This window comes from Sparus aurata, chromosome 7, assembly GCF_900880675.1.
Source record: "Sparus aurata chromosome 7, fSpaAur1.1, whole genome shotgun sequence".
NCBI classification, from domain to species: Eukaryota; Metazoa; Chordata; class Actinopteri; order Spariformes; family Sparidae; genus Sparus; species Sparus aurata.
The window spans coordinates 14,708,133-14,732,477 of NC_044193.1; the positions used below are offsets into that span (position 1 = coordinate 14,708,133).

Here is a 24,345-nt window from a genome sequence, read left to right on the forward strand (position 1 = left end):
TTGTATATGACGTGTGTTTCGATGAATTTCCATATCCATAAGCGCCTCTTTTCTACTCAAATATCACATACTTTCAGATAAGTAGCAGCCGTGTGGCCGCACCTATGGGATATTTAACATGAATAAACCTATAAAATCCTTCATGTAACGCAACAACCCTGAAAGATCAGAATCAGAATCAGAATCCTTTTATTGTCATTGCACAGTTTGCACACATAAACAGAGTAAGTAGAACAAGTAAAAAGTACAAGGCATTAGTGCAATGTAAGTATATTCATCTTCGGCGCAGCGGCCGCAGGTTCGAGTCCTGGCCCTGGCCCCTTTGCTTTCTTTTGTTTTTTTACGACCTTATAAAACAGCTGAATATTGTTATTACTTGCATGATATTTACACTGAGCTATTTTTTTTAAAACCAGTTTACGTGCAGCACTTTCATGTCGCCTGTAAGGCAGCGTTCAGGGCTCTGAAGCACACAGCTACTTCCTGTTTCGAGCTGTTCGCGGTTTGTGTGGTTGTGGCGGCTGCAGACAGTGTCGGCGCGCCCCCACCACCAGAACTGCAGTCGGTGTGCTCTCCAGAGAATTCACCTTGACTACACCTTGTCTAGTTTTACTTTGCTTTGACAAGATCTCTGCGCACGAGGTAAATGTTTATTCTACTTCCGTGTTTTTAACAATTGTTTGTAGTCAGCTGTTACTGTACTTTGACAAACGTGAGTGTGTGTGTGTATGTGTGTGAATAAAGCTTTCAAAGCAGAATAAGTTCCTAACACTATAATTGCAGACAATAATATTTTTTTCCCCTGCAGACTATCGTGCTTAAAGTATATTTTATGTATTTTCACAACAGGGATTTTTTTTTTCAAAATGGACGAAGACACAGTGCTGGCTCACATCTTGAAGCCAAAGGGCATGTCGACACTCCTTGGTGGAGAGCTGCCAGCCAGTGTGATTAACAACTGTAAGTACATTTCCCCGCTGACTGATGAAGTTCAAGTCAGGGGGAGAAATGAGGAAGACAATCTGCCCTCCCTGGATAATGCAATCCTCACCGCTCTGTCGAAAGAGAAGAGAAATGTCATACTGAGCGGTCCTGAAGGCTCAGGTAAAACCACTGCTTTGGAGAAGCTTGTTGTGGACTGGGCCAAAGGAGAACACCTTCAAAACTTTTACTATGTTTTCCATTTCCGGTTTGGGGAGTTGAATTCTCTTTACGAGACGCTCTCCCTGGAGAAGTTAATGCTCCACCATCCCGGTCATATGCCTCCTGAGTCCCTGCCCCTCGTTCTGAAGAAGCCTGAGGATGTGCTGCTTGTTTTTGATGAGATGGATCAGTGCAAAGAGAGCCTGGACCCGTCCATCCACTCCCTCTGCTCTGACCCGACCCAGGCGACCTCACTGTTATGTTTAGTGGCCAGCTTGCTCAATGGATCATTGCTGAAAGGCGCCACCTGTTTGGTGGCTACCAGACCTACGGGATGTCTGAATTTTGTGAGTGGCACCCGGGTTCAAGTGTTGGGGTTTCTGAAGCCTCAAAGAGAGGCCTACTTTAACGGGTTCTTCACTGACCCAGCTGTTGCCAAGAAAGCATTAATGCACATGGAGAGAACTGTTGGCTTTTATGATATCTCTACCTCCCCAAGGTTTTGTTGGACAGTTTGTTCTATTTACAAGTCTCTGATGGATGCTGGAGCAAATCTTCCTGAGACATTATCTCAGCTCTACGTAGATATCCTCATCCACCTGATTCAGATGCTCTCGCTGAATGAGAATAGCAGAACAGAGTTAGTGTTGGCCCTCGGCAAGATGGCGTCTCACTGCTCCCTTGGCCAGCATTTGAGCTGCACCAAAGAGGAAATGGATTCCTTTGGTTTTCAACGGTTTCCGACCTCAGTCAGTGCCTACTTCCAGGTTTACGGGGACCAATCAGATAGACGTGTCTTCTCCTTCCACTCCCAGATGATGCAGCAGTTCCTCTCGGCCGTGTCTTACTTTTTGGACAAGTCGATGTCTGAGGGTGTGGAGAAGATGTTCAAAGAGCACAAAGGCAGAGCAAAGTTTCTATACGTCTTTTTGTCAGCACTCTCAGAACCAAATCAGCGCAGGCCGCTGGAGACCCTGCTGGGGGAGTTGAACCCAGATCGGATCACAGATTTCAGATGCTGGTTTAAAAGCAGCCCCGAGATGACACTGAAGAGATACTACAAAGAGCAGCTGCACCACTGCCTCCATATGCTTCATCAGGCCCAAAATGAGAGTTTGGTGAAGGACATCATCACACACCCAGCGCGAATGAACCTGAGCTATGGAGACCTGAGCCTCCAGGACTGCGTAGCTCTGAACTATGTTGTGAAGTGCCTCAGAGAGATCGAGCAGTTGGACCTGCGCGGTAACAGGATGCTGACAAAGGAGCAAGCAGAAGTGCTGGCTCCAGTTATGAGCTTGTCACATGAGATTAAGTAAGTAGTGAGATTTTCTAATCTCTTTTATATGTTCAGTATGCTGTCATATGTATGATTTCTCTTTTGTGTCATTCAGCTTGACAAACACCTCCTTGCTTATTGAGGCCAGCCCTCATCTGGCTTTGGCGCTCAGCAGAGGTATCACCAAACATCTAAGTCTTTCTCACACCGACCTCAGAGACGACAATTTCAAAATCCTCAGTCCTGGACTCAGGGACTGCAAGCTGCAAAATTTACAGTAAGATTAGCTCATGGCAATCACTTCATTGAAAGTCACTGAGTTCAGATAACAGGTCTTTCATACTTTTTCTTTTAATTTACCTAGTCTTCGAGGATGCAGTCTGACAGAAGCAAGTTGTGAAGATCTGGTGTCTGTCCTGAACTCGGGCGCCTCTCATCTGTGTGTGTTAGTGATGAGTTTTAATGAGATTGGGGACCAGGGCTTAATAAAACTCTGCAAAGCACTACACAGTCCTCACTGCAAACTACAGGAGCTTGAGTATGTATTTTTTAACAGGGCGTTTTTGTTTTTGGCAGAGTTTGAATAATTGACTTTCAGCTTAGAGAGGTAATGTTTTTTTATTTTTATCAAAAGGCTACAAGGCTGCAAGTTGACTGCTGCATCAATGGAGGCTTTATCAGCAGCTTTGTGTTCTGGCCATTCGGAGTTGAGAAAAGTGAACCTGATGCAAAACACTGTTGGTTCCAGTGGTGTGGAGGCTTTGTGCAGAGCCCTGCAGCACCCGCTCTCTAAACTGCAGGTCCTCAAGTAAGTGTTTGTGTAAAGATGATGAAACTGGGGACAGTTATGTCCCTTATCCCCCCCATCTGAATTAGTGATAAATATGCTTTTTTATATTTGTACATTTCAATTTGTTTCAATTTGTAGTGTCTTTGACAATGAGGTGACAGGTGAGTGCTGTCCTCATTTGATGGCGGCCTTGATGTCAGAGCGTTGCTCTCTGTCAGAGCTGGATCTGTCAGTGAATGATTTGGGCCAGGAGGGGGCGCTGCTGCTCTGCAAAGCCCTCAGTAGATCTGGATGCCCACTCAAAAAACTCTGGTACAGTAACCTGTATTAATCATGTTCTGACTTTTGATAAGCTACCACCTTTCACAAACATGCAGATGAATTAGTATTATTTTCCACCCTACAGCTTGACACGATGCGAATTAACCCAGTTGGTCTTCAAGGAACTTGGCTCAGTGCTCAGCAGTGGGGCTTCTCAACTTAAGACTCTCACTGTAGGTTTAAATGACGTAGGAGATCAAGGGCTAAAACATCTCTGGGATGCTGTTGCACATCCACACTGTCGGCTGGAGGAACTGGAGTGAGTCGACCCTCTAACACACCATTTGTATCGTTGTTATTGCAACTTTGCTGTGTTTTCCACATTCAAATTGCCAATTGCCTCTCCTTTATTTTAGCGTTGAAATGACTGGTTTGACGGACGCCAGCGTTGAGGACTTGTGTGCTGCCATAAGAGCCAGTAAGACTTTAAAGAGCCTGGAACTGAGGAACAACTTACTGACTGATGCCTCAGTCCCAGCCCTCGTCCAGGTCATGCAGGACAGCGAAAACATGCTGGAGATGATGTAAGCCTGATTCACTTCAGTTGATTGTGAGCCAGAGTACTACAAAAGCTTTTTTTAAACTAACACCCAACTCTGCTTATGTCTCTGACTCTTTTAGTCTGAAGTACAACGAATTCAGTGAAGATGTTTTTGAAAAACTGGACGAGTGTGATAAAATAAGATACTGAAGATGGATTAGTCCACTGAGGATCACCGACTGCAACCTGATGGATGGTTGATTTTTTTAATGTGTATCTGTGGGGGAATTTGAAAATCTAGAACTTTTGGTCAGTGTGGCTGTTCTTAAATTCTGATTGGAATTTTCTCCGGAAATTGTACCTATTAAGTGTTTGTTTGCTTGTTATCTCGTATTACATTTTAGCAATATATCGTTTACACTCATCACTACCTGTGTGTCCCATTAGTTGCTTTTTATAAATGTTTTATTGAATCTGTCATCACCTTCAATATAACAGTCTGGTTTGGTTCATTGTCCAACATACATCGCAACCCGCTTAACAAAATCATAAACATGAGCAGTAAAATAATTGGACTGGCACAGGAATCACTTCACAGCATCTACAATAGACGGACTAAACAGAAAGGTTTTCAGATAGCTTCAGACACTGCGCACACACTACATTGCCACTATAGTCTCCTACCTTCAGGCCTGAGATACAGATCCCTCACTTTTAAAACAAAGAGAGCGATGACAAGCTTTGTCCCAGCATCAATCAGATTACTGAACAGCTGACCCGGTCTGGCTTGTGTGTGGGGGTGTGTGTTCGTGTGTGTGTGAGCGTGTGGATGAGTGTCCTTCTCTTTTTAACATTTGTTTTGTACTTCTAATTTTTTTTTTTTTTTCTCTTTAACATTTGTATTCACCTTTATGTATTTATTTGCTTATTTATCTTGTCTAAAATTTGCACTGCACTGAAGCTTTTTACAAATGAAGTTCCTAACGGAAAAATAAAGTTCTTTGAATTGAATTGAATTGAATTGAATCTGTTGTGTGTGACAGCTGCACTTGTATGTTTGTATTGTGTCCATTGCTGTAACAATGTTTATGCCATTTACTTTGTCAGTCTTGAAATAGATAAGATAGCATACTCATTATACCCTCAAAGTCACCCACCATCACATGGTAAACATCCTGCACGATTATAACTCAATTTGATACGATAATGTTTTATTAAGAAATCTTTGGCAGTATAAGAGATATACAATATATCCAGTAAGGCAGTTGCAGTGATTTGTTTTACAGCTGTGTAATATATTACCAGTTCACAAATAAAGTCTATTTACATGTATAAAATTAGTTTTTAACTGTAGCAGTGTAGATTTGCACTTGCTGCAATTTTCTAACTTTGAACACACACACACACACACACACACACACACACACACACACACACACACACACACACACACACACACACACACACACACACACACACAGCGAGGTGCAGACAGACCACACACATTTCTCTGTCTACTCCTGTAAGCAGAAAGCAGATGTAAACCTCACACAGTGTAAACCTGACTCAGTCAGACAATGTCAAGTCTGTATTCCACATATTGACCTCCCCTGTATCCAAGTAATCACTCCATCTGAACAACTTATCAAAATGTTCTAATTAGAAAAAAAAAAAGAAAAACTTCTCAGCGGGTCAAATTGACAAGTTGGGACACACAGGTAGTGAACAAAATACACACTGGTGGTAAATATTCCCTCATTGCACACAGTGGTCATGTGTTTCTCCGTTGAGGTTACCAGTGTGACCATCCTTTGGTTTCAGGGTCTGACTGGGAGTTTTCCTGTTATTAGAGTTCATCTCCTCGTCTGAGCTGCTCTCAATGTCACTGCGGTCGTCTTTGGACACCTGTAAAATAAAAACATAAACAGGAGCAGCAGTTTTATTAACCTTTGGAATAGTGAGGAAAGTAAAAAACAAAACTAAAAACCTTTACAGCCACTCTAGCAGCTCTGTGAGGCTTTCTGCATGCTAACATATTCACATTGACAATGCCACCATCCTGACGCAGAGTGACTACAATGTCTTTCAATTTACAGATGTACCAAAGTATTACTTAAATGGACAAATATGAAACAAATTAAAGGGGAAACATTTAACTCAGAATGCTGATGGCACTAGAGGAATAGTCAAGGGATCACCAAAGTCGCTAGGATTCATTATCTGGCAACAAAGTATAAGCCCAAATCTTGTGACGATTCATTAAGTTTGGGGATAATTTACTGGATCAGGTGGTGCCCCCCCAAAAAAAGTCAGGGGTTCACCCAAGCTTGCCCCTGTCCCCTACGGAAGCCCTAAACAGCCATGCATTCATATATTTTATTTCCTCCGTTTTCCCATGAAAACGAGTTAATTTCCTCCGTTTTCCTGAGATAACGGGACAATTTTCTCGCAATCTCGTGATAACGAAACTTTGTTTTCCCGAGATAACAATATAATCAATTCGAGATCTCCAGAAAACAAAACGATAGTGTAGTATATTCAAATCATTGCAGGAAATATCATTAGGTGTAGCAATGTCAGAGGAGCAGGAGCATGTCGATCACTGCGTCACATATATTTTCAATCAAGGCCTGACACAGGCTGACATAGCATTATGCCGTGCCTATCTCGAGATCTAGAGAAAATTATCTTGTTATCTTGGGAAAACGGAGGAAATAAAATGTATGAATGCATGGCCGTTTAGGGCTTCCGTAGTCCCCTGGGGACCATGAATGACAAAATGTCATGACAATAGATGTAATAGTTGTAAAGACAATTTACTAAATTAGAAAAATGTCAACCTTATGCTGGTGCTAGAGCAAATGTCAGTAGATCGAAGTAAGTGGGAGTCATCCTGTGATGACCATGAATTTCATGGCAATCCATCAAATAGCTTAGATATTCTTAATGTGGACCAAACTGAAGCTCCTTTTTCTGATTATTACTATTTTATCCGACTGCTGGCAAGTAAATAAATTTTAAAAATGCACTACAAACAGCCAGTCCGACTGACCTTTCCCTTGAATATGGCTTTGATAGCAATGCGAGCGATGAGGTAGAACCAGATGATGTGAAGAGTCTGCAGCACCAATAGCAGCCCATTGAGTAACCACCAGGCCCGGTATGGCCCAATGATCTCCCAGCTGTCAATTAGGACAGTGTAAACAATCCTGCAACAAACAAACATTTAAGCATTATTGGAGCAAACAATATATTATTGCAACTCTTAGTTCATGAAGTGACACATTCAGTGTAATAATGGCTTATAAAACATTCAAATATGTGACAAGCTGGAAGAAGTATTTAATTTGATATATAAATAAGCACTCATTTGTCTCACCAGAAAGGATATATGACAAGTCGAGAGATGAAAAAGCTTATGCTGAACACCACAAACAGGCCATCGCAGAGCCTCTGGTACTTGGCATAGTTGGCCAACTTGGCAGCCTTTGGGAATAAATAAGAAATTAATGACAATAATGGCACGTTAAGAAAATATCACACCAGTATCTTTGCTGTAATTCACAATAATGACATGTTGCCACTTAAAAGTGCATTTGTGTTTCTGTCAGGCAGCTCACACCTACATTTTTTTTAACTACTACTACACAATGACGAATACTTTGTCCCCTTGGGTAAATCCTTTTTTCACTTTGTTAGTAACTTAAAGCACAGGTCCAAGCACACACAGAAACCTATACACAATTGATGTAGAAAGATGTCAGCGATGGGTCTACAGCCCAGTGCTCAATGTGAACTGGAACCTCTCAAGCCAACAGTGTAACCCCTGTATTGCCTGGCTCCTGCTGGACCATAACCAGCTACCCTCTGGTCCCTGAGCCAGGTTGCTATAGAGAGCCAATGTCAAATCCCTTTTGATGCGTTCCTTGGTACCTTATATCGATAAAAATGTACTAAGTTCTGTGAGCTAGCTTATATACAGGACTGGCTAACAAGGTATCAGTTATGGGTTTTAGTTAGCATTAAACAAGCTAACTCACTTATGCAACTCTTGGGTGTGTGGTCTTTCTAATAATGTAACTTTACAGTCTTACATTTCATCAGTTGTATGTCAAACTGCAACTTTCAAGTTGAAAAATTATCTTTTAAATTGACAAACATCCTAGGTGTAAATCATGTCAAAATTAAGGGTATCCAAACATTAGAAAGAGGTATGACTTCCACTCTCTATGGACTGAAGAACTGCTATCAAGTCACTTCAGTGCCATCTGTGCACCAATAAGAGATGGTTGTTTGTCAAGTCAGACAGGTAGCACAAATAATTCACTGCTGCTTTTACAACCTTGCACCTGTGCAACTACATTTCAATGGCATCTTGTCAATCACATTTTAATAAAAAATGCGTTTCTGTCAAGCAGGTATTACAAGTAGCTCACACCTATTTATATGACCTTCGACTTAAAACCACTACACAATGACAATTACTTACTTCTTGCGTCCCCTTGGGCAAATCTTTAGTTTCATTCTGTTAGTAACTTTAAACACACTGGTTTTAAGTGCACAACTGATGTGCCAATAAGATATGTGTGTGTTCAGTCAGACAGGTAGTACGAGTAACTCACAGCTACTTTTCCAACCTTTCACCTGTGCAATTAAAATGTCAATGACAATTTGCCACTGAAAGGTTGAGGTTAAGAGAGGTGCTTCCTTTGTTTCTGTCAGACAGGTAGTGCAGGTAACTCACAGCACAGCAATGCTTGTCGAGTCAAACTCAGACCACTCTTAAGATTGCTTCTTGGAACAGGCACTATAATAAAAATCATCATCTCTGAGTCATTTACCTCAAGGAAGATGTCGGACGCATCGTGCACAACCATGACCAAAGTGCCAGCTCTTATCATGTTGTTGGTATAGGAGAACGTGATGAGCATTATGGTGGCCAGATGGTGGACAAGCATGATCACAAAATCCTACCATCAAAGAAGACATAACAAAGAGAAGGAGACAAAGTGGTAAACAGGATGCTCAAGTTGCTTGCACTGTAAATTAAAATACATCTGCAGCTCATAGAACAACTAAATGAAGTTTCAGACAGACCCTAGCTGCTCGCTCTTGTACATCAAGATTGCTAGTTACTACACCAACTGAAAGGCCTAGTGTAAATACTGGTATGACAGGCAGAGAAGCTATATACATATGAATAAAAGGCATTGTAAACCTTTGTGGTGCAGCAGCATCTTATGTTTAACCTGTTCTGCCGGAGCACATAATGAATAAATGAGTAAAATAAACAAATCCTTATATACTGGTAACATGAAATGGTGTGAAAGTTAAGCCTGCAGACACACTGCCTTGATAGAGATATAAAGGGAATATAAAAGCCGTTCTGATAAAAAAGGTGTGATTGAGAGGCTGAACAATAGTGTCGGCTAAGCCGTTGTTGACTCACCTTACGTTTAATGTCTATGAACTGGGAAAACATCAGAGACCAGTAGAAAGCCAGTTCAGCTACATAGTAGTTGTATTGTCCAGAGCTAATAGCCTTAGGGAGGAAGTGAAGCAAAAACACCTTTTATAAATATTTAGCCCAACTGCCCAAATAACATAATGGTGCAGCATGGATTATAATCGTAATACTGGCAGCTGAATATGATTGTGAAGTCAAAATAAAAAATATAAACCTGAAAAGGATAGTTGTGCCAACACTCTCTGACATCCCACATCCAAGGCGACTGACGAAAATGGATTAAATGCAAATAATATTAGATCAATAATAACATTAAGCAGGCTTATTCAAAAAAGCTGAAGCTGTAGAAGACTTCAGTGCAACAATTTTGTACATTATACAGTATGCTGATTCAACTCACCACCCACAAATGCCGCATGGCATAGACGAAAATCCCGGAGTAAAATGTAAATCGCCACCTGAAGTAAAATAAGAGTAGAATTTAGAAAGAAAACAGAACCATGTCACATGTTCTCTTCCCAAAAAACAAGACGAGTTTACACGCAGCCTAGGAACAGCAGTGCTTTGAGCTTCATGCTAAGGTGAGCATGCTCACAATGAAAACAATGCTATATTACCATGCTCACCATCTTAGTGAAATGTTGTTAGAATGCTAACATTTGCCATCTTAACAGCAACATGTAAAAAATTGCATTTTGTGCAACACCACTGTAATAAATAGAAATCCTAAATTAGAAAAATACAGATAAAAAAGTTACATAATATTGCTTCAATGTAATCCATTAGTGTGTTAACATTTACCATGTTCACAATCTTAATGTAGTGTGTAAGCATGCTAATATTTACCATGCTCACTATCTTAATGTAGTGTGTAAGCATGCTAATATTTACCATGCTCACCATCTTAATGTAGTGTGTAAGCATGCTAATATTTACCATGCTCACCATCTTAATGTAGTGTGTTAGCATGCTAACAATTATCAATGCTCACTATCTTAGTGTGGCGTTTTAGTGTGTTTACATTTAACATATATTACATGATAGCATAATGAAAAGTGTATGTATTTGGACAGACATTTAATTTGACCTGATGATGGAACTCAATGAAAAGATAAGGCATCACCAAAATTCTTAGCCACTCAAGCCTGAGGGGGATATGAATGTCTGAACCAAGCATCATGACAATCCATCCAAAAGGTTGGATGAAAAAACACATTTTACTCAAAACCACAAGTGTCAACCCAAAGGTGGTCAATCCAGTACTTGCTGAGCTGGTTCAGTGTTTACAAAGGGGCTGGATGAACAGGCAGACAGCTGCAGGGCAGAAAAAATCCCCTTTCATTAACTGGGTGCACACAACAGTTTAGTAGGGAACCTACATGCTCTCACAGAACTTTATCTGCGTACTGGGTCTGTCTTGGTTCCGGCGGATGCGAAACCATCTCTGTAGTTTCCGCACATCCCAGTCCAGCTGCTTGGAGAGTCCATCCAGTTGTCTCGTGTCTGGACTCTAAAGAGACGGTACGGGTCAAATAGTAATCACTTGTCACTCCACATGTAGTATTTACTGAACATATTATTATGCCTGTGGTGGTTAACATCTGTATCACAGTGTGCAGAGGAACATTTCATGGAGTACAGAACAAACATGGGCCTTATGTACCGTTTTGGATTGATACACCCTCTCTAGGACATCATTGGGCTGAGCTCGGCGAGGCACTCCCGCCTGAATCTGAAGTATGTGGGCACAGGGCTTGGCCACTAGCCTGTGTACACACAGACCGTGGCACAAAAAAACAGAAAAAAAAGAGGGAGGGGACACAGAGAGATGGTGTGGTGTTAAGAGAGACATTCAGACAAGGAGAGAGTCAGAGAGAGAACTCAAGCACTTTGGTTACAGGAATGGATGAACTATTAGCTAAAATTGGCTACGGGCTTCCCCTCACTGACATGAACATAAACTGTTGAGCCTCAGCAAGTTTTCACCCCACAAGTAATGTTTGACATGCATGTGTGCGTCTTAAGACGGCGGGGGGGGGGGACCAGAACACAATAGGGCCTGTAGGGTGACACACGGGAAAGCGTTTACGAGGATTCCTGGGGAATGTAGCACCTCGTCTAAACAGAGCATAATGACCCATCATGTGAGGAGGGTGGGAGACGCAGATGGGAGGGCCGCCCTTTAACCAAAATACTGATGTGTATCACAAGATCCTCTGGTTGAGTTGACCAGTGTTCAGGCTCAAAACTCGGGAGCCATTTATTTAGATCGCAATCTCAGCGCAACCCAACTTATCTGGATGCATTCGTCCCCCCCCCCAAACATGGAAAGAGACTGAATGAACAAGAGTACAGACCGGAGGCCTTGGCTTCTTTCTTTTTTTTTTTCTTTCCCCCCCGTCACTGGTTATTTGATTTAGGATTAAGCAGAAAGTTTGCATGGCCTTTCAGTTTGGCTGGACTCTCCTTTCTGTCCATTTTGCACTGACTGGTTTCCTACAAGGCCAGGCTCAGTTTCTGTGTTATCGTGTAAGGGAATTAAGACTGTGTGTTAATTATATGCTACTTCTGGTTATTTCCCCTCCAGGGCTATCCTTAGTTCACCAAGGTAAACCGGTGTCTCAAGTCAGAAGGAGTTTTTTCATGTTATGGATAATCACAAAGGAATGTCAACACTGTTAATTAAGGGGGTTAAGGCTAAGACAACAACATTGGCTTCTTGTAGTCTTCTTGAGGGATTCCTGGGACCGGAAAGAGAGAGAGAGAGGAGGGCCATAATTATCTGTCACACAAAGCAGGCAGGCAGAAGCTGAGGCAATCTCATATGTGAATCCAAAAAGGAGTTTGAGCCCAACGTCATTATCACATCAAACTTTTTTTTTTCTGTGGAACACGCAGGGCACATGGTAACAGATCTAAGGGAGTCTTTGCACACGGTTAAAAAAAATGACTCACACGGTAAGATTGCTGCTGCTGCGGCAAGAAGGAGTGTCATTTATATTATTCCCATTTTTGAGGCTGCTTTTTCTCCTTCATGAACAACAGTTTCCACATGAGACCGAAACCCCCTCTCTTTCTCTCACACACACACACATACACACACCACAGGAACCGAAATGAGGAACTTCACCAAACATTAACAACAAAGAGGCCCTGTTGTTGTGTTTCTTTTTTTTTTTACCTTTCAAAAAGCAGTCGCAGTAGAAAAACCCCGACAGCCAGGGGAAAGGCGTACATTAAGTGTCCCAGCCGGGGATACTCCACACCAGGTGGCGGACGCTCCAGGTCCGCCCATGTAACATTTTCGGGAAACCAGAATCTCTCACTCCAAATCCAGGCTGAGATGTAGGAAGTCATCTGGGACCAGGAAAAAACAAAGCGGGCAAGTTTGTAGGCTAAACGCGGGGAGATTAGTTGTCGGACATCTGGCGGCAGAGGTGTACTGACAGAAACCTTTGAGCAGCAGTGATGTTTGCAGCTCCTCCCTGACATCAGCGAGTATCACTTTTTTTTTTTTTCAGTTCGCACTAACTCCCTATGAGTAAACTGCACGGACCGCAAGTCTGACACGTCAGGCAGAAGGGCAACACCCACCCCTCCGATGAGGCAACTTTAAAATGAAGTTGAAGGATGTTCATAATGATGTTGCCGGGGTGTGAGCCTCTGAGACCGCCACCTCCGGCGTCACCTTGTGCTTTTAACGTCACGTTACGGCCGTGATGCATGGAGTTAACAGCGGCTAGCGTTAGCTAACGTCAACTGCCACCTCCTGTTTGCAATTATCGTGAAACGTCATTTGATTATTTAAGGCCAAGTGAGCATTTACAAGCACCTAATGCTAACCTAAGCAACTTTTGGAGCTGTGTCGTGGTGAGTTACGGCAGCCGAGATACTTCTTGTCTTGAGCCACATGCAACTCTGTCATGTGTTAAGTAATTTATAAGGCAATAGCAGATAACAATCAAACAAGTAGCTATCAGATAGCCATCAGCTATATCCAGTAACGTTAGGTAACCAAGGCAACCTAGCTAACGGTTAGCTAGGTGGATAGTAGCACTCAGGTAAATTACTAACGCTAGCTAATTAAATAAATGCTAAGGTGATATACAGTGGTTAAATGTTAGATTACTTAATGGAATACGATTAAAGGCTACTTCAAAATATGAAAGGCACCAGTCATCCAGTTAAGTTTACAGCCTGATTAAATTAGTCTACATTACAACCTGATTTTCCCGAGACCCATATAGATTACTTTCTCTTCCCCTTAAAATAGCTAACATGCATTTCCACAACTATTCATATACATAATTACACACTCAGCTGCCACTTAACTAAACTAATTAAGTTCAGTGCAAGAACAATAAACAACAATAAACCCTGCATGTAAGAAGGTTATAGTCCTCATATGATTATAAAGTTTTAAACATGTCTATAGCTAATTGTAAACATAGAAGACATATACAAAATCCAGTGATGCATGTGTCATGGCTGCTATAAAATATGATGAAGCATATATAGGAGAAAAACCTGTAAGTATATGGCAGGAAGTGGATCTTGAGGTTTGAATTTTTATATCCTGTCTATGGGCCATTAACCCAGTGTGGGTTTACCCCTCACTTGTCTGTGTAGAGAACACTTTTATAGCATGCTCTAAAACTCTTAAGCTCCTTAACTGAATTTAAGCTATTTAGTGTTCTCTAGAGTTTAATAATGGTCCAGTGGGATACCAACAAACGGTTGGTAAATATTGTACATTTTAATTCGAAGTAGACTAGAAGGTTGAAATGGTTGATTATTGACAACTGTCAGTGATTCATAGTTTAATCTGTAAACCTTTTTACTAGTTTACACTTTCCACCAAGGTTAAGGTCTCATGCTGGAATCTGGCTACACAGCAAAACTCATTCAGAAACCTGGGTCTTACTTTTCTGAGCCCAAATCACTTGCTATTGCTATTCCTGATATTGTGTAGCTGCAAGCTGTAAGCTGTGACCTCATTGAACTTGCAAGCTGATTGTGTTGTGTTTTTTGTTTTTTTGTGAAAATGTACTTGTGATTTACACTCTTACAACTAGCTGGGTGACAGTCTCCTCTTTTAATACTGACTTGATAAGGTTTATGCTTTGTGTTCTCAATCATTCTCTGTGTAAAGCACATGATAGGAATTGCACAGCCTTAAATAGAAAGGTGAACTGATGTCAGAAAGATAATTTGGGCTACATTGATAAGTCAGCATTTCCACATCCTAGATTGAATTGAAAAGACAACATTTGCACCCTTGATGCACTGTTGAGCTGGGGTGTGCTAATGATTTAAGCTTAACAGCTACAATGAAGCTTAAAAAAAATGTCCTATACAAGCTGTATGGAGCCATTTTATGTTTTTTTCTGACGTCATTTATTTCCCTTTTAAAACAAGTCCCCATCTACTTCAGTTATTTGGGAGACTGCTGCATAGCTGAAGAAATGTTTTGTGGACTACAAATTCCTATCAGTATTGGGTTGAGTAGATAAGGACTACATTTCCATTTTTGGGTGAACTTTTCCTTTAATTGTGGATGTCCTCTAAATCGTGACCTCCCCTCTGCTCCCGCCCTCTTGAGGTGTGTGCATGTGCGTGCGTGTGTGTGTGTGTGTCTCTATCATACATTATTCAAGGAATTTGTTATGTGTCGCTACAAGTTAGAACAGCTTCCAGGGGTCAGCATTTGTTTGCTTACACATATAACCGGTATTTAAATATCGCTCTGACACTCTTTTCAATTCAGGCAACTGCTTTCTCACATGATGTCTATTCTACCCCGCCCTTATAAACTTTTCAAGGCACACTGAAGAGGCCAACTCTGATATTTCACAGTCAAATAAATCACAAATTAACCAAGCAAATTATTTCCCTTTAGTAGTTACAGCACAACTTCAGAATGACATGTAGCTCTAACCCTGAAGGCAAATAATTTATGTATTCAAAGTGACAAAACAGTGGCCTATAAGGTGGAAACGAGAGTGGAAACAGGATTGTGGATGACTCACACTTGGTTCTCCCTGTTCTGTGTCATCCTGTAGATTTTAACATCAGTACCAGTATCAGGCCAGAGAGCAGCTCAGCTCCCTGAACAAAACCCCTCTGTGTCAGTGTGCAGCTGCAGCTTCCGAGGTGCCCTACTCGGATGCATGACCTAGTGTGGAGGGGCTGTGGACTTGAGCCACAAAATAGGGGGGGGGTCGTATTTGAGGACACTCACCTTACACCCCTTTACATTAGCATTTTAGCCATACTTGAGGTGTCTGTCCTTCTTTTTTCAGTTAGATCTTTGTCTTCACTGGCTTCAGTCTAACATCAGCAGGGAGGTCCAGTACACAGCGTCTGCCACCCTCTTGGAGTCCCCTGCCTCCCCCTCACTGCTTGGACTATTCCATTTTGCATCTGAAAAAATCTCATAGTTGGAGAAGAGTTCTTCATGTCAGGGACTGCTGTAGCCTCAGCACACAGAGTACTGTAGCTCCCGGATCACCTAAGGTAATATTTCCTGCTAAGTGTTATTCTTGAACATTTATTAATCTGTTTTTTGCTGTGACCTAAGAGAATTTCTCAGTAACTATGCAGCTGCCTCTTCCATGAGTACTTGCTATGTGTTTATAGATGATGATGCATTTATGCGTTTACCTTTTTTTATGAATACTCAAATCCTTAACCAACGTCTTAATCATTTAAGACATTTATTTTAAAACTTAAAACAATAACACTTGATTTGATGCTGTATATCTTTATTTTATTGCCAGAATGTTTTCACACTTTTCTTTTTATTCTTTTTTTTCTTTTACAGATAAACAAATGGATGATAAAGAGCTGAGTGATCCCATGAATAACGTATCACTGATTAAAGGTAACCTTGCTGTATTGTTTTTGATTGTTTGTTTATTTCTGGAGAAATTGCCCAACAGAACTGAAGGGAATGACTTGGCAGTGTTTTGCTCATCGTGACTCTTACCTGACACAGCGTATCTTAGTAAGTGACAAGGTGGAGAGAGGGGAAAAAGCATGAGTCACACTTAAGAAGAGCGTCTGAAGCTATAAGCGCAGCTGGTTGGCTTGAGAGCTTTTTACAGCGCTGTGCTGTGATGGCCTTGTTTTAGAGGCTGATCTCTCTAGTGTCAACAGCTTATGAGAAGATGGAGTCTCTTTGCACGGAGGGCACTTCAGCTGACTAATGTGTGTTAGACACATTTATGGTGGCTTATTAACATAGAATGCAGCGGATAATGCATTGCCATGTGTGAGCATATCTGCGATGGAATCAATTTTGCATGATGAATGAATTTGTGATGCTACGCTGCACAGCATATAGGCAGCACAAAGCAAACAGTGTCCTCACAGCAGCAGTATTTTCAAAATGACAAGGGTATTCCTCAGTTTCACCCATATACAGCACATTCTGTGGCTGTAAATGAATATCACTCCCAGCACTTTGATCAGCAGAAATTCACTGGATATTCTGGGCATTTAGTCCAAGCAGTGCTAACCCGCCGTCACATTCATTGGGAAGGAAACCGACAGCGGGGAAAGCTAGAGCATGATGGCTCTAGCCCTCAGCACTTGAGCTAAAAAAAGACTTTCTCCTACATCTTTTTTTTTTTGTGTCATCACTTGAGGCAGCGTGATGCTCAGTATCCCCCAACTAGGCAGAGAGGTATTTTTACTCCCATTATTACTTTGTCATGTGTCAGTCTGACGTTATGTCATAATTGGTGTAATAACTAATGTTGCTAAAGATAACACGTTGGACGCCCTCATCTAATACCATCGTTACCTCGTCCGCTCCAGGGGATATTCATCTTTCATACAAACCAAGCACAGACGACCCTTCTTACAGGGAGCCCACACACATTTCTGAATCTCACTCATACATATGCATGCACTCACGGAACACACAACCTCATACACACATGCAGGACGGAGCACTGACCACCCATCCTTTGTCTGGTACACAGCAGGGTGGTCATGTGCTCGAGTCCGAGGGTGCCACCAGCCTCCAGTAGTCACTTCATACGCGTTCATTTTTGGGACATTTATCAATGCCACTGCTAACGACATGTGTGCGTATTTGTACATTGTGTTCATCCAGCCGTGTGTGCCAGACACAATGACAGTACAAATGCAGTTTTTCATAGCAGTCTCAGTCCTCTGATGTGTCCATTTATGGTGCACATGCTTGACCTGTCGCGACTCTTGTTTTCCCCTCTGCCAAATGCTCAGCCTGAGATGAGGTCATCTCTTTTCCTAGCCATGGTAGATTAGAGGATCAAAATATTCACTGGACATTGCAAAGCCCAAGTATTTGTGGGGTTTGTTTCCACAACTAGGAACACAACAGACCCTTGACAACGCTGGCTAGTCCATTCCCTTTGTGTATTGTTTACTGTAACACAATGTTAACAAACAAAGTAGATGTGCCAGAGACTCGTATGTTGCTGGTTTAATCGATGATTTTGAATGAAAGCTTGCAAAGAAAATGCAGATAATGCAGTTGTGTCTATTTCTGGGTGAGCAATTAGTTTATGTAATAGTCCCATTTTAATATCTTGGGAAATCATCTCGTATGTCAGCCCTGGCTGAATATTTGGGACTGAAGCAGAAAGAACATGGTGGAACTTATTCACTTATTCATCTATTTTTATAGTTTAATTGCCATCATTACTGCCTAATGTATCATTATGTTGTGAATTTTACATCCTTTACAGTGACTTTGAGAGAAGATAAGAATCTCTACCCTTTACAGCTAAATCCACTCATGTTTTGGAGAGAGGATGATCTAATTTGGATAATTATTCCTGTTTTCCCTCTCATCATCAGATGACTTGACCAGGTCAAACATGGGGTCCTCTGGTGACTCCGAAAAGGTTATCCAGCGCTTGAATGATGAGCTTCGAGAAGCACAGGAGCTAGCTAATACTGAGAAGCACAAATGCATGGAGCTACAAGGTGAAATAACATATACATCAATCACATCATCAAAGCTAGTACTGTGCACACGCAAGCTAACAACCACAGGTGAAATGAATGCTACTGTAATTCACAGGTATCCTGGAGGAAGAGAGGAAAGAAAATAAACACCAAGCTGATGAATCTGCAAAACAGATAAAACTTCTTCAAGGTAAATCCGGATGTTTGTGGATTGAAAAGTTTTCTCAATCTTAATCAAAATGTTTACACTCCTAATCTAAACACTGAACACTGTGTGTGCAGGCCAACTGCAGCAGCTCCAAGATGAAATGGGCGTCCTCAGAGAGCAGATAGATGTCTCCTCCAGTTCACACAGTGAGCTGCAGAGTGCACGTGATGAGTCGAAGGCTCTGAAACGTGCCCTGGAGGCAGCCACTGCTGAGCGGGAGCGTGATGTTGCTGCCATCCAGACTAACCTGTCATCCGCCTCAAAGGACCTGGACAAATGGCGTCAGACAGCCAACAAATATGAGCGTGAGATCGACAACCTACAGCGTGACCTTCAACAGCAGAGCAAGCAGTGGCAGAAGACTGCAGAAATACAAGGTACAACTGCACAAATACACAAAAATGATGATGACGATGATGGCAGGTGAAATGTAGTAGTATTTAAAAAAACACACAATATTCCTGAACTGTCCAATTTCTCTATATATGTAAAAACCCCAAAAGCAACATAATCTGCTCTTTTTGTTTCTGGCACTAACAGACTTGTCTACATACTTTAATGTACACTAGCCTGTACAAGCAGCTAGAAAATGTATCATGTATAATAAGTAAGCTAATTAAGAAAAAGGCATCTGCTCATAGCTTGCTACGTTACATAAAACCATGTATTTTTCACAGCCAGTGAGCTGCAGTCCATGCAGGTGGAGTGTAATGGCCTACAGAAGGAGTGTTCTGTCCTGCGATCTGAAAAACAAGACGTTGTCAATAAGCACCAGAAGGAAAAGAGCAGTCTGCAAGCGGAGTGTGCCTCCCTCAGGACCGAGAAGGAGGAACTCCTCAAGACTCACCAGAAAGAGAAGGGCAGCCTGCAGAGTGACTGTGCAGCACTGCGTTCTGAGAAAGAGGCAGCGCTGCAGAAACAGAAGCAGCTGGAGAAGGACCTTGCCAGGTCAGTGCACTGTGCTACATTATCCAGAGCTCAGCCTCACCCCCACCTTTGTATACTCCCTCTGTTTCATTTGCTTGACTCTGCTCCAACATGTTTTGCTACACAGTGCACCACACACCTTGCTTTGTGTAAGCCCTCACCCTTTTGAACTGTTTTTGTTTCTTGTAGTTCGCGTGCCCAGAATGCTGAGCTGAGCAACAGCCTCAAAGCCCTGGAGAGATCCCAGCAGGAGTTGGAGAAGAGGCTGGTGGCCATGCAGCTCCAGCACCAGGAGGATAGCACCAAGCTGCAAACCCAACTGGAAGAAGCAGACAGCCGCAGCAAGACTCTGCAGAGAGAGGTACGTTCTCAAAACTAAAAAGTATTCAACCAGGTGTCAAGTATCTCACAATCACTAGAAGGTTTTACTTCTAAGAATACTTCTACCTTCAAAGCTGACAGCTGAATATTGTCTACACTTGTTGTTCAGTCACATTTTTCACTCCTGTGACTGATGGAACAGATACTGTCCCTTTTTGTAACCAGAGCAGCTGTGTACTTTAGCTATACAATGGCTGGCACATGACTATGTTTATAAATTGTTGCCATTGTCAGTTAAATTTTCTGGTCAAGCTGAGTCTGTATATGTTGACTGCTAGATAACCAGTATGTTTTGATAGTAAGGTTTCTCTCAATTTAGATTTCATCCTCCTTTATGTTTGTACCAGGCGTGGGACGATATGAAAATGTCATGTAATGAGTATCCTGGCCCAAAAATAGCAGTTCAGGATACTTTCCTGATAATGAATATGTTTACAACTCTTAAAATGGCACTAAAACATTCCAGTGTCACTTAATGTTACATTTGGTCAAGGAGCAAATACTTTGATAGTTCACTAAAAACTAATACAAATCAAACTGAAATAAGGTAATCATAAATAATATTGTCTTGCATAAAAAAAAAGGATAAATAAATGGTAGGCACCTCATCTCTGTGTCGTTCTGTAAAGGACTGTATGTTAACAAGCTTTTTCTAGTCACTGATGTGAGGATATTCATGATTATCCTGATAGAAGTTCATCATGATACGCTAATTCTGAGTGTTTGTTATTGGGATCCACGGTAAAATCTTCTGTTGTCCCATCATTGTTTGTAGTTATTTATTTATTTATTTATTTTTATATTTTTTGGGGGGGAGTTTTATCTTGACTCTTTCCGACTGAGAAAGCTAGTAAATTAACTCTAATGACTAAAGGCAGGATTTTCTGCTTTGACACACATGACAATAGCTCTGATTCTTTATCAGCCCATCTGGCTGATATTTACCAGGACATGTAGTGTTTTTTGTTGAATTAGTGGTTTATTTGCTTGTGTCTATCTAAAATTTGATATCAGTTAAAATGTCATAACAATCAACTTGAATCTACAAATGCCAGGAAGCTTCTTTCTTATGGAAATAGGATTCAGTTGTGCTTCCACTCCAAACAGTCCACAGGTTGCTTGCTGCTGGCAGTGGCACACTACTGTATGATCCCGGTCGGATTTAGCAGACTGAATGGAAGTGAGCCACTGCTCTGACACCCAGACAGGAGAGCCACTGTTGAATAGCAGAAAGCAGGGATGAAGTCATCCTTGACCACAAGACATTCGTCCCAGTGTGGTGTTTCTCTTTCAGTCACTGAATAAAAGTGGAAACTGAGTGCTCTCACAGTGTCCTTTTTAAGACTGAGCTCATCCTGTGAAGCCCCGTTAGGGGACAAAGAATCAATCAGTGATTCTAAAATCAGCATGGCCCCAGTATGCTTCCTTTGTTAGCTATATTCACTCTGAAAATGCATAGAGGGACAGTTATGTGTTTAAGTAAGACATTATGTGCTTTATACAGTATGAGGAGGCAAAGACGGATTTGTTGGACCTAAAGGAAAAATATGAGAAGACTGAGCAAGAAAAACAGTCGCTTGCAGATGAACTTGAAGAATGCAAATCCAACATGAAGGACATACAGGAAAAAGGAACGAAGGTGAGTGCTGGTCCATAATACACATTTGACATAATGTATTAGGAGGTGCATGAAGTGAAGAAATAATGATCTGCAGTTAAGCTCAAAAACTGCAGCATAGCTTTTATGTGCATTAGAAGTCCAACTGGGCAAAATATCTTATATTGTCATCGTGATTGTATTTCATTTTAGAATGTTGTCTTTTCTTAGTTTCAAAGGCTGCATTGCGGCAAAGTGAGCGGCACATTTCTGAACTCCTTGATTTGTTAATACTTGCCTTTTACCCACTCTATAATTATATTCACATTACTGATGATTATTGATCAAAAATGTAATTGTCTTTATGGTGTAAAAAATATTTAGTCATGCCTACACTATTTTCACAGTACTTTTGGGGTATTTAGTTAAAAATGTGGTGCTACTTGATTTTGTTTCCCAGTCCTTAAGTTTAGGAAGAGTTCTTGAGATTTCAAAATGTCATATTGTTATTGTGATGTTTATTTTAGTATTTTCTATCAACTATTATGGCATCATATATGCCAAAATAATTGCAATAAAGTGTTTTTACTTCATGCAGCCCCAATTGAGATTTATACATAGCCTGATATAACCTTAATTTATCTAAATATTATTTTCAGGCCATATTGACAGCCCCAAAAAGAAGCTTTAGGTTTTGGAAGCATGAGCTTTGCTTCAAAGTTTTGCAACAAAATATTATATTTTGTGAAATATCTCCAGGCATTAAAGGTGAATCTTTTGTAGGATTTAAAGCACATAAATATATATTTATTTTTATCCCAGCACACCTGCTCCCCTGTACTCATCCACTGTCTTTTAGTGTTGCTTTTAGACATTGTCAGCTGTGTGCAAGATTTGTATAAACACCAATTACACACACAGACTATTGACTGACGGGTTTATTAATAAAGCTACACCCAACTAAAGTATGTCCCGTTGCAGCTGATTACTATAATATCCCTTCCCTTCTGTAGACATCCCTATTGCTGCCTGTTCAAGCCATAGTCATCGGCCTTATCCTGGCTTTGCTGTATTGGTGCTTCGGCGCATTGTGGTAGTAAGGTACACATTACTCCTGTCAAGTCGGCCTACATCCTTTCATTCTCATCAATGTCTTCTAGATCATTGCATGACTTAATCAGGTTTTCCTAATTCCCAAGAATGCCTTCCTCGGGGGGGAAACTGACAAAAATTGACGTCTGAGAATCTCTAACCTTTCTAATCATACAGTTCCAACATCTGACATCTGTTTGTCTTGTCTGGATGGCTAATGCTTAACAACTGTTTTCTGTCAGTTGGCTTGTGATGGGCCTACCTGAAAGAGCTAACCTGCGTTCTCTGTGCACTGCATTGCTCTCAATGGCAAGTTCCCTCTGTCAAAGCTTTTGCGGTCTTTGGGATGGGCGGGTTTCATGCGGTGACGCTCATGTTTCCATTTCTGTGTCACCACTTTTTTTTTTTTTTTTCTTTTTTTCCTCAGAAGCCGTGGATGATCTGGGGGCCGGTGGTTGCTGTGGCTCTGACAGCTGTGACTGCTGCTGTGCTCTTCAGGACCTGAGGGCAACATGCTCAGACACACACATACAAAAACACACGCACACTGAAGTGAATCCATATTTGTCATCAGATTTCTCCACACTTGCCCCCTTGTCATATCTGCACTATTAATTAGGAGGGCTCGTACTTAACACTGTTTAATTTTTAAGATGCTCTATTTTAGATGACAGAGAGGTTAATAAAAGAATGTCAGTTTTGTGTGCAAATAATTAAGTCTGTTTGTACGTCTATTATTTGAAGAGAACCTAGTTGGGCTGCGTTTGTGTTTACTATCTTGACCTATAGGATTATTCATTAATGAATGTAAAGTCTACACACTTAATATATGATTTTAGATGGATCACCTAGAGTTTGACGCTCCCTAAATGTAACACATCTCTGTAACTGTCGGAATAATAAATATTGTCACAATAATGCCACCCCTGACCGAGTGCATGATGAATACCTCAGATACATACCAACACATCAGTGGATGGTTACGATAAGATATGATCTGTTATCATAACCAATAACAATGTTGAAAAGGCCTTTTTCGGAATGTTTTGGAGACAACATGGAGAGGGTATTTGAGGAATTTATCTTGCAGTTATTCTGTATAGTTTGGATAATAGCCCTGAGAGCTGTTTTTCATTTATGATGGGTGATGTGTTGCAGCCACATTTTAAATATGTGAACTTTGGAAAAGTGGTTTCCTTTATCAACAGAATCTAGTCAAAGGTTGTAAGTACCCAACTCCTGTCTTGAGTGTTTGCTTTCTATTTTAAGATGAGCTTTCTAAGACGGTAACTGCAGTGATGATGATAAATAGTGAATTTACATTTTCCGCATCAGCCACTGTACATAATATAACATAATCGGATGCAGTCGACATAATAGTAAGTGATGCTATCTATTTCATAACAAAGCTGGATAAAGCAAGTAATACAAAAGTCTTAAAAGTGACAAAAACCACAGATAATGAGCAATAGGCATGTTATTGATAAAGGCAATTAGGGCTGCACAATATATTATTTCAGTATTCACATATGCAATGTCAAGTAAGGCAAATGAACTCAAACACATCCTGCTTAAACTTTTCTGCTGCTTGATACAAGAGAACAACTGTCTGATATGTTCTTTTGTCCATTGTAAGGGTTTCTTCCTTGTAAGTAACATGCAAATCTCATGCACAGCAAACAACCGATTATAATCATC

The 24,345-nt window shown here is 41.1% G+C and overlaps 3 protein-coding genes across 5 annotated transcripts; 2 read left to right on the plus strand and 1 right to left on the minus strand.

The window, feature by feature from the left end:
• The first annotated feature begins 419 nt into the window (after nt 1-419).
• Nucleotides 420-5,025, plus strand: LOC115585624 (NACHT, LRR and PYD domains-containing protein 12). Its single transcript, XM_030424151.1, has 9 exons — nt 420-642; nt 850-2,458; nt 2,538-2,699; nt 2,787-2,960; nt 3,057-3,230; nt 3,351-3,524; nt 3,619-3,792; nt 3,890-4,057; nt 4,155-5,025. The coding sequence occupies exons 2-9, from the start codon at nt 867-869 to the stop codon at nt 4,222-4,224; spliced, it is 2,688 nt and encodes an 895-aa protein (XP_030280011.1). The 5' UTR covers nt 420-642; nt 850-866; the 3' UTR covers nt 4,225-5,025.
• Nucleotides 5,026-5,204: 179 nt separating this feature from the next.
• Nucleotides 5,205-13,151, minus strand: LOC115585626 (ceramide synthase 5-like). Its single transcript, XM_030424155.1, has 10 exons — nt 12,663-13,151; nt 11,145-11,247; nt 10,861-10,991; nt 9,882-9,939; nt 9,696-9,746; nt 9,464-9,556; nt 8,856-8,984; nt 7,394-7,500; nt 7,067-7,223; nt 5,205-5,919 (listed from the first exon to the last, which is right to left on the minus strand). Exons 1-10 carry the CDS (start codon nt 12,971-12,973, stop codon nt 5,770-5,772), a joined length of 1,290 nt encoding a protein of 429 aa, XP_030280015.1. The 5' UTR covers nt 12,974-13,151; the 3' UTR covers nt 5,205-5,769.
• A 59-nt stretch (nt 13,152-13,210) lies between these two features.
• On the plus strand, nt 13,211-23,570 carry slmapb (sarcolemma associated protein b). 3 transcript variants are annotated; one of them, XM_030424159.1, is made up of 11 exons: nt 13,211-13,351; nt 15,788-15,997; nt 16,305-16,364; nt 18,332-18,460; nt 18,558-18,632; nt 18,725-19,027; nt 19,328-19,598; nt 19,767-19,938; nt 21,463-21,597; nt 22,569-22,656; nt 23,075-23,570. In XM_030424159.1, exons 3-10 carry the CDS (start codon nt 16,313-16,315, stop codon nt 22,650-22,652), a joined length of 1,221 nt encoding a protein of 406 aa, XP_030280019.1. In that variant the 5' UTR covers nt 13,211-13,351; nt 15,788-15,997; nt 16,305-16,312; the 3' UTR covers nt 22,653-22,656; nt 23,075-23,570. The 3 variants fall into 3 exon arrangements, with proteins under 3 accessions (XP_030280019.1, XP_030280018.1, XP_030280020.1); XM_030424158.1 differs by having other exon boundaries at nt 13,218-13,351; nt 15,784-15,997; XM_030424160.1 differs by lacking the exon at nt 22,569-22,656 and having other exon boundaries at nt 13,218-13,351; nt 15,784-15,997.
• Nucleotides 23,571-24,345: the final 775 nt, after the last annotated feature.

Coding starts and splice junctions, on each gene's coding strand:
- LOC115585624 (XM_030424151.1), top strand. CDS start 867: ATGGACGAAGACACAGTGCTGGCTCACATCTTGAAGCCAAAGGGCATG. Junction 2,961..3,056: donor TGCAAACTACAGGAGCTTGA/GTATGTATTTTT, acceptor TTTTATCAAAAG/GCTACAAGGCTGCAAGTTGA. Junction 3,793..3,889: donor TGTCGGCTGGAGGAACTGGA/GTGAGTCGACCC, acceptor CCTTTATTTTAG/CGTTGAAATGACTGGTTTGA.
- LOC115585626 (XM_030424155.1), bottom strand. CDS start 12,973: ATGTCAGGGAGGAGCTGCAAACATCACTGCTGCTCAAAGGTTTCTGTC. Junction 10,992..11,144: donor GGGTGTATCAATCCAAAACG/GTACATAAGGCC, acceptor CCGTCTCTTTAG/AGTCCAGACACGAGACAACT. Junction 9,557..9,695: donor GGCACAACTATCCTTTTCAG/GTTTATATTTTT, acceptor TTCCTCCCTAAG/GCTATTAGCTCTGGACAATA.
- slmapb (XM_030424159.1), top strand. CDS start 16,313: ATGGATGATAAAGAGCTGAGTGATCCCATGAATAACGTATCACTGATT. Junction 19,028..19,327: donor GAAGACTGCAGAAATACAAG/GTACAACTGCAC, acceptor TATTTTTCACAG/CCAGTGAGCTGCAGTCCATG. Junction 19,939..21,462: donor GCAAGACTCTGCAGAGAGAG/GTACGTTCTCAA, acceptor TGCTTTATACAG/TATGAGGAGGCAAAGACGGA.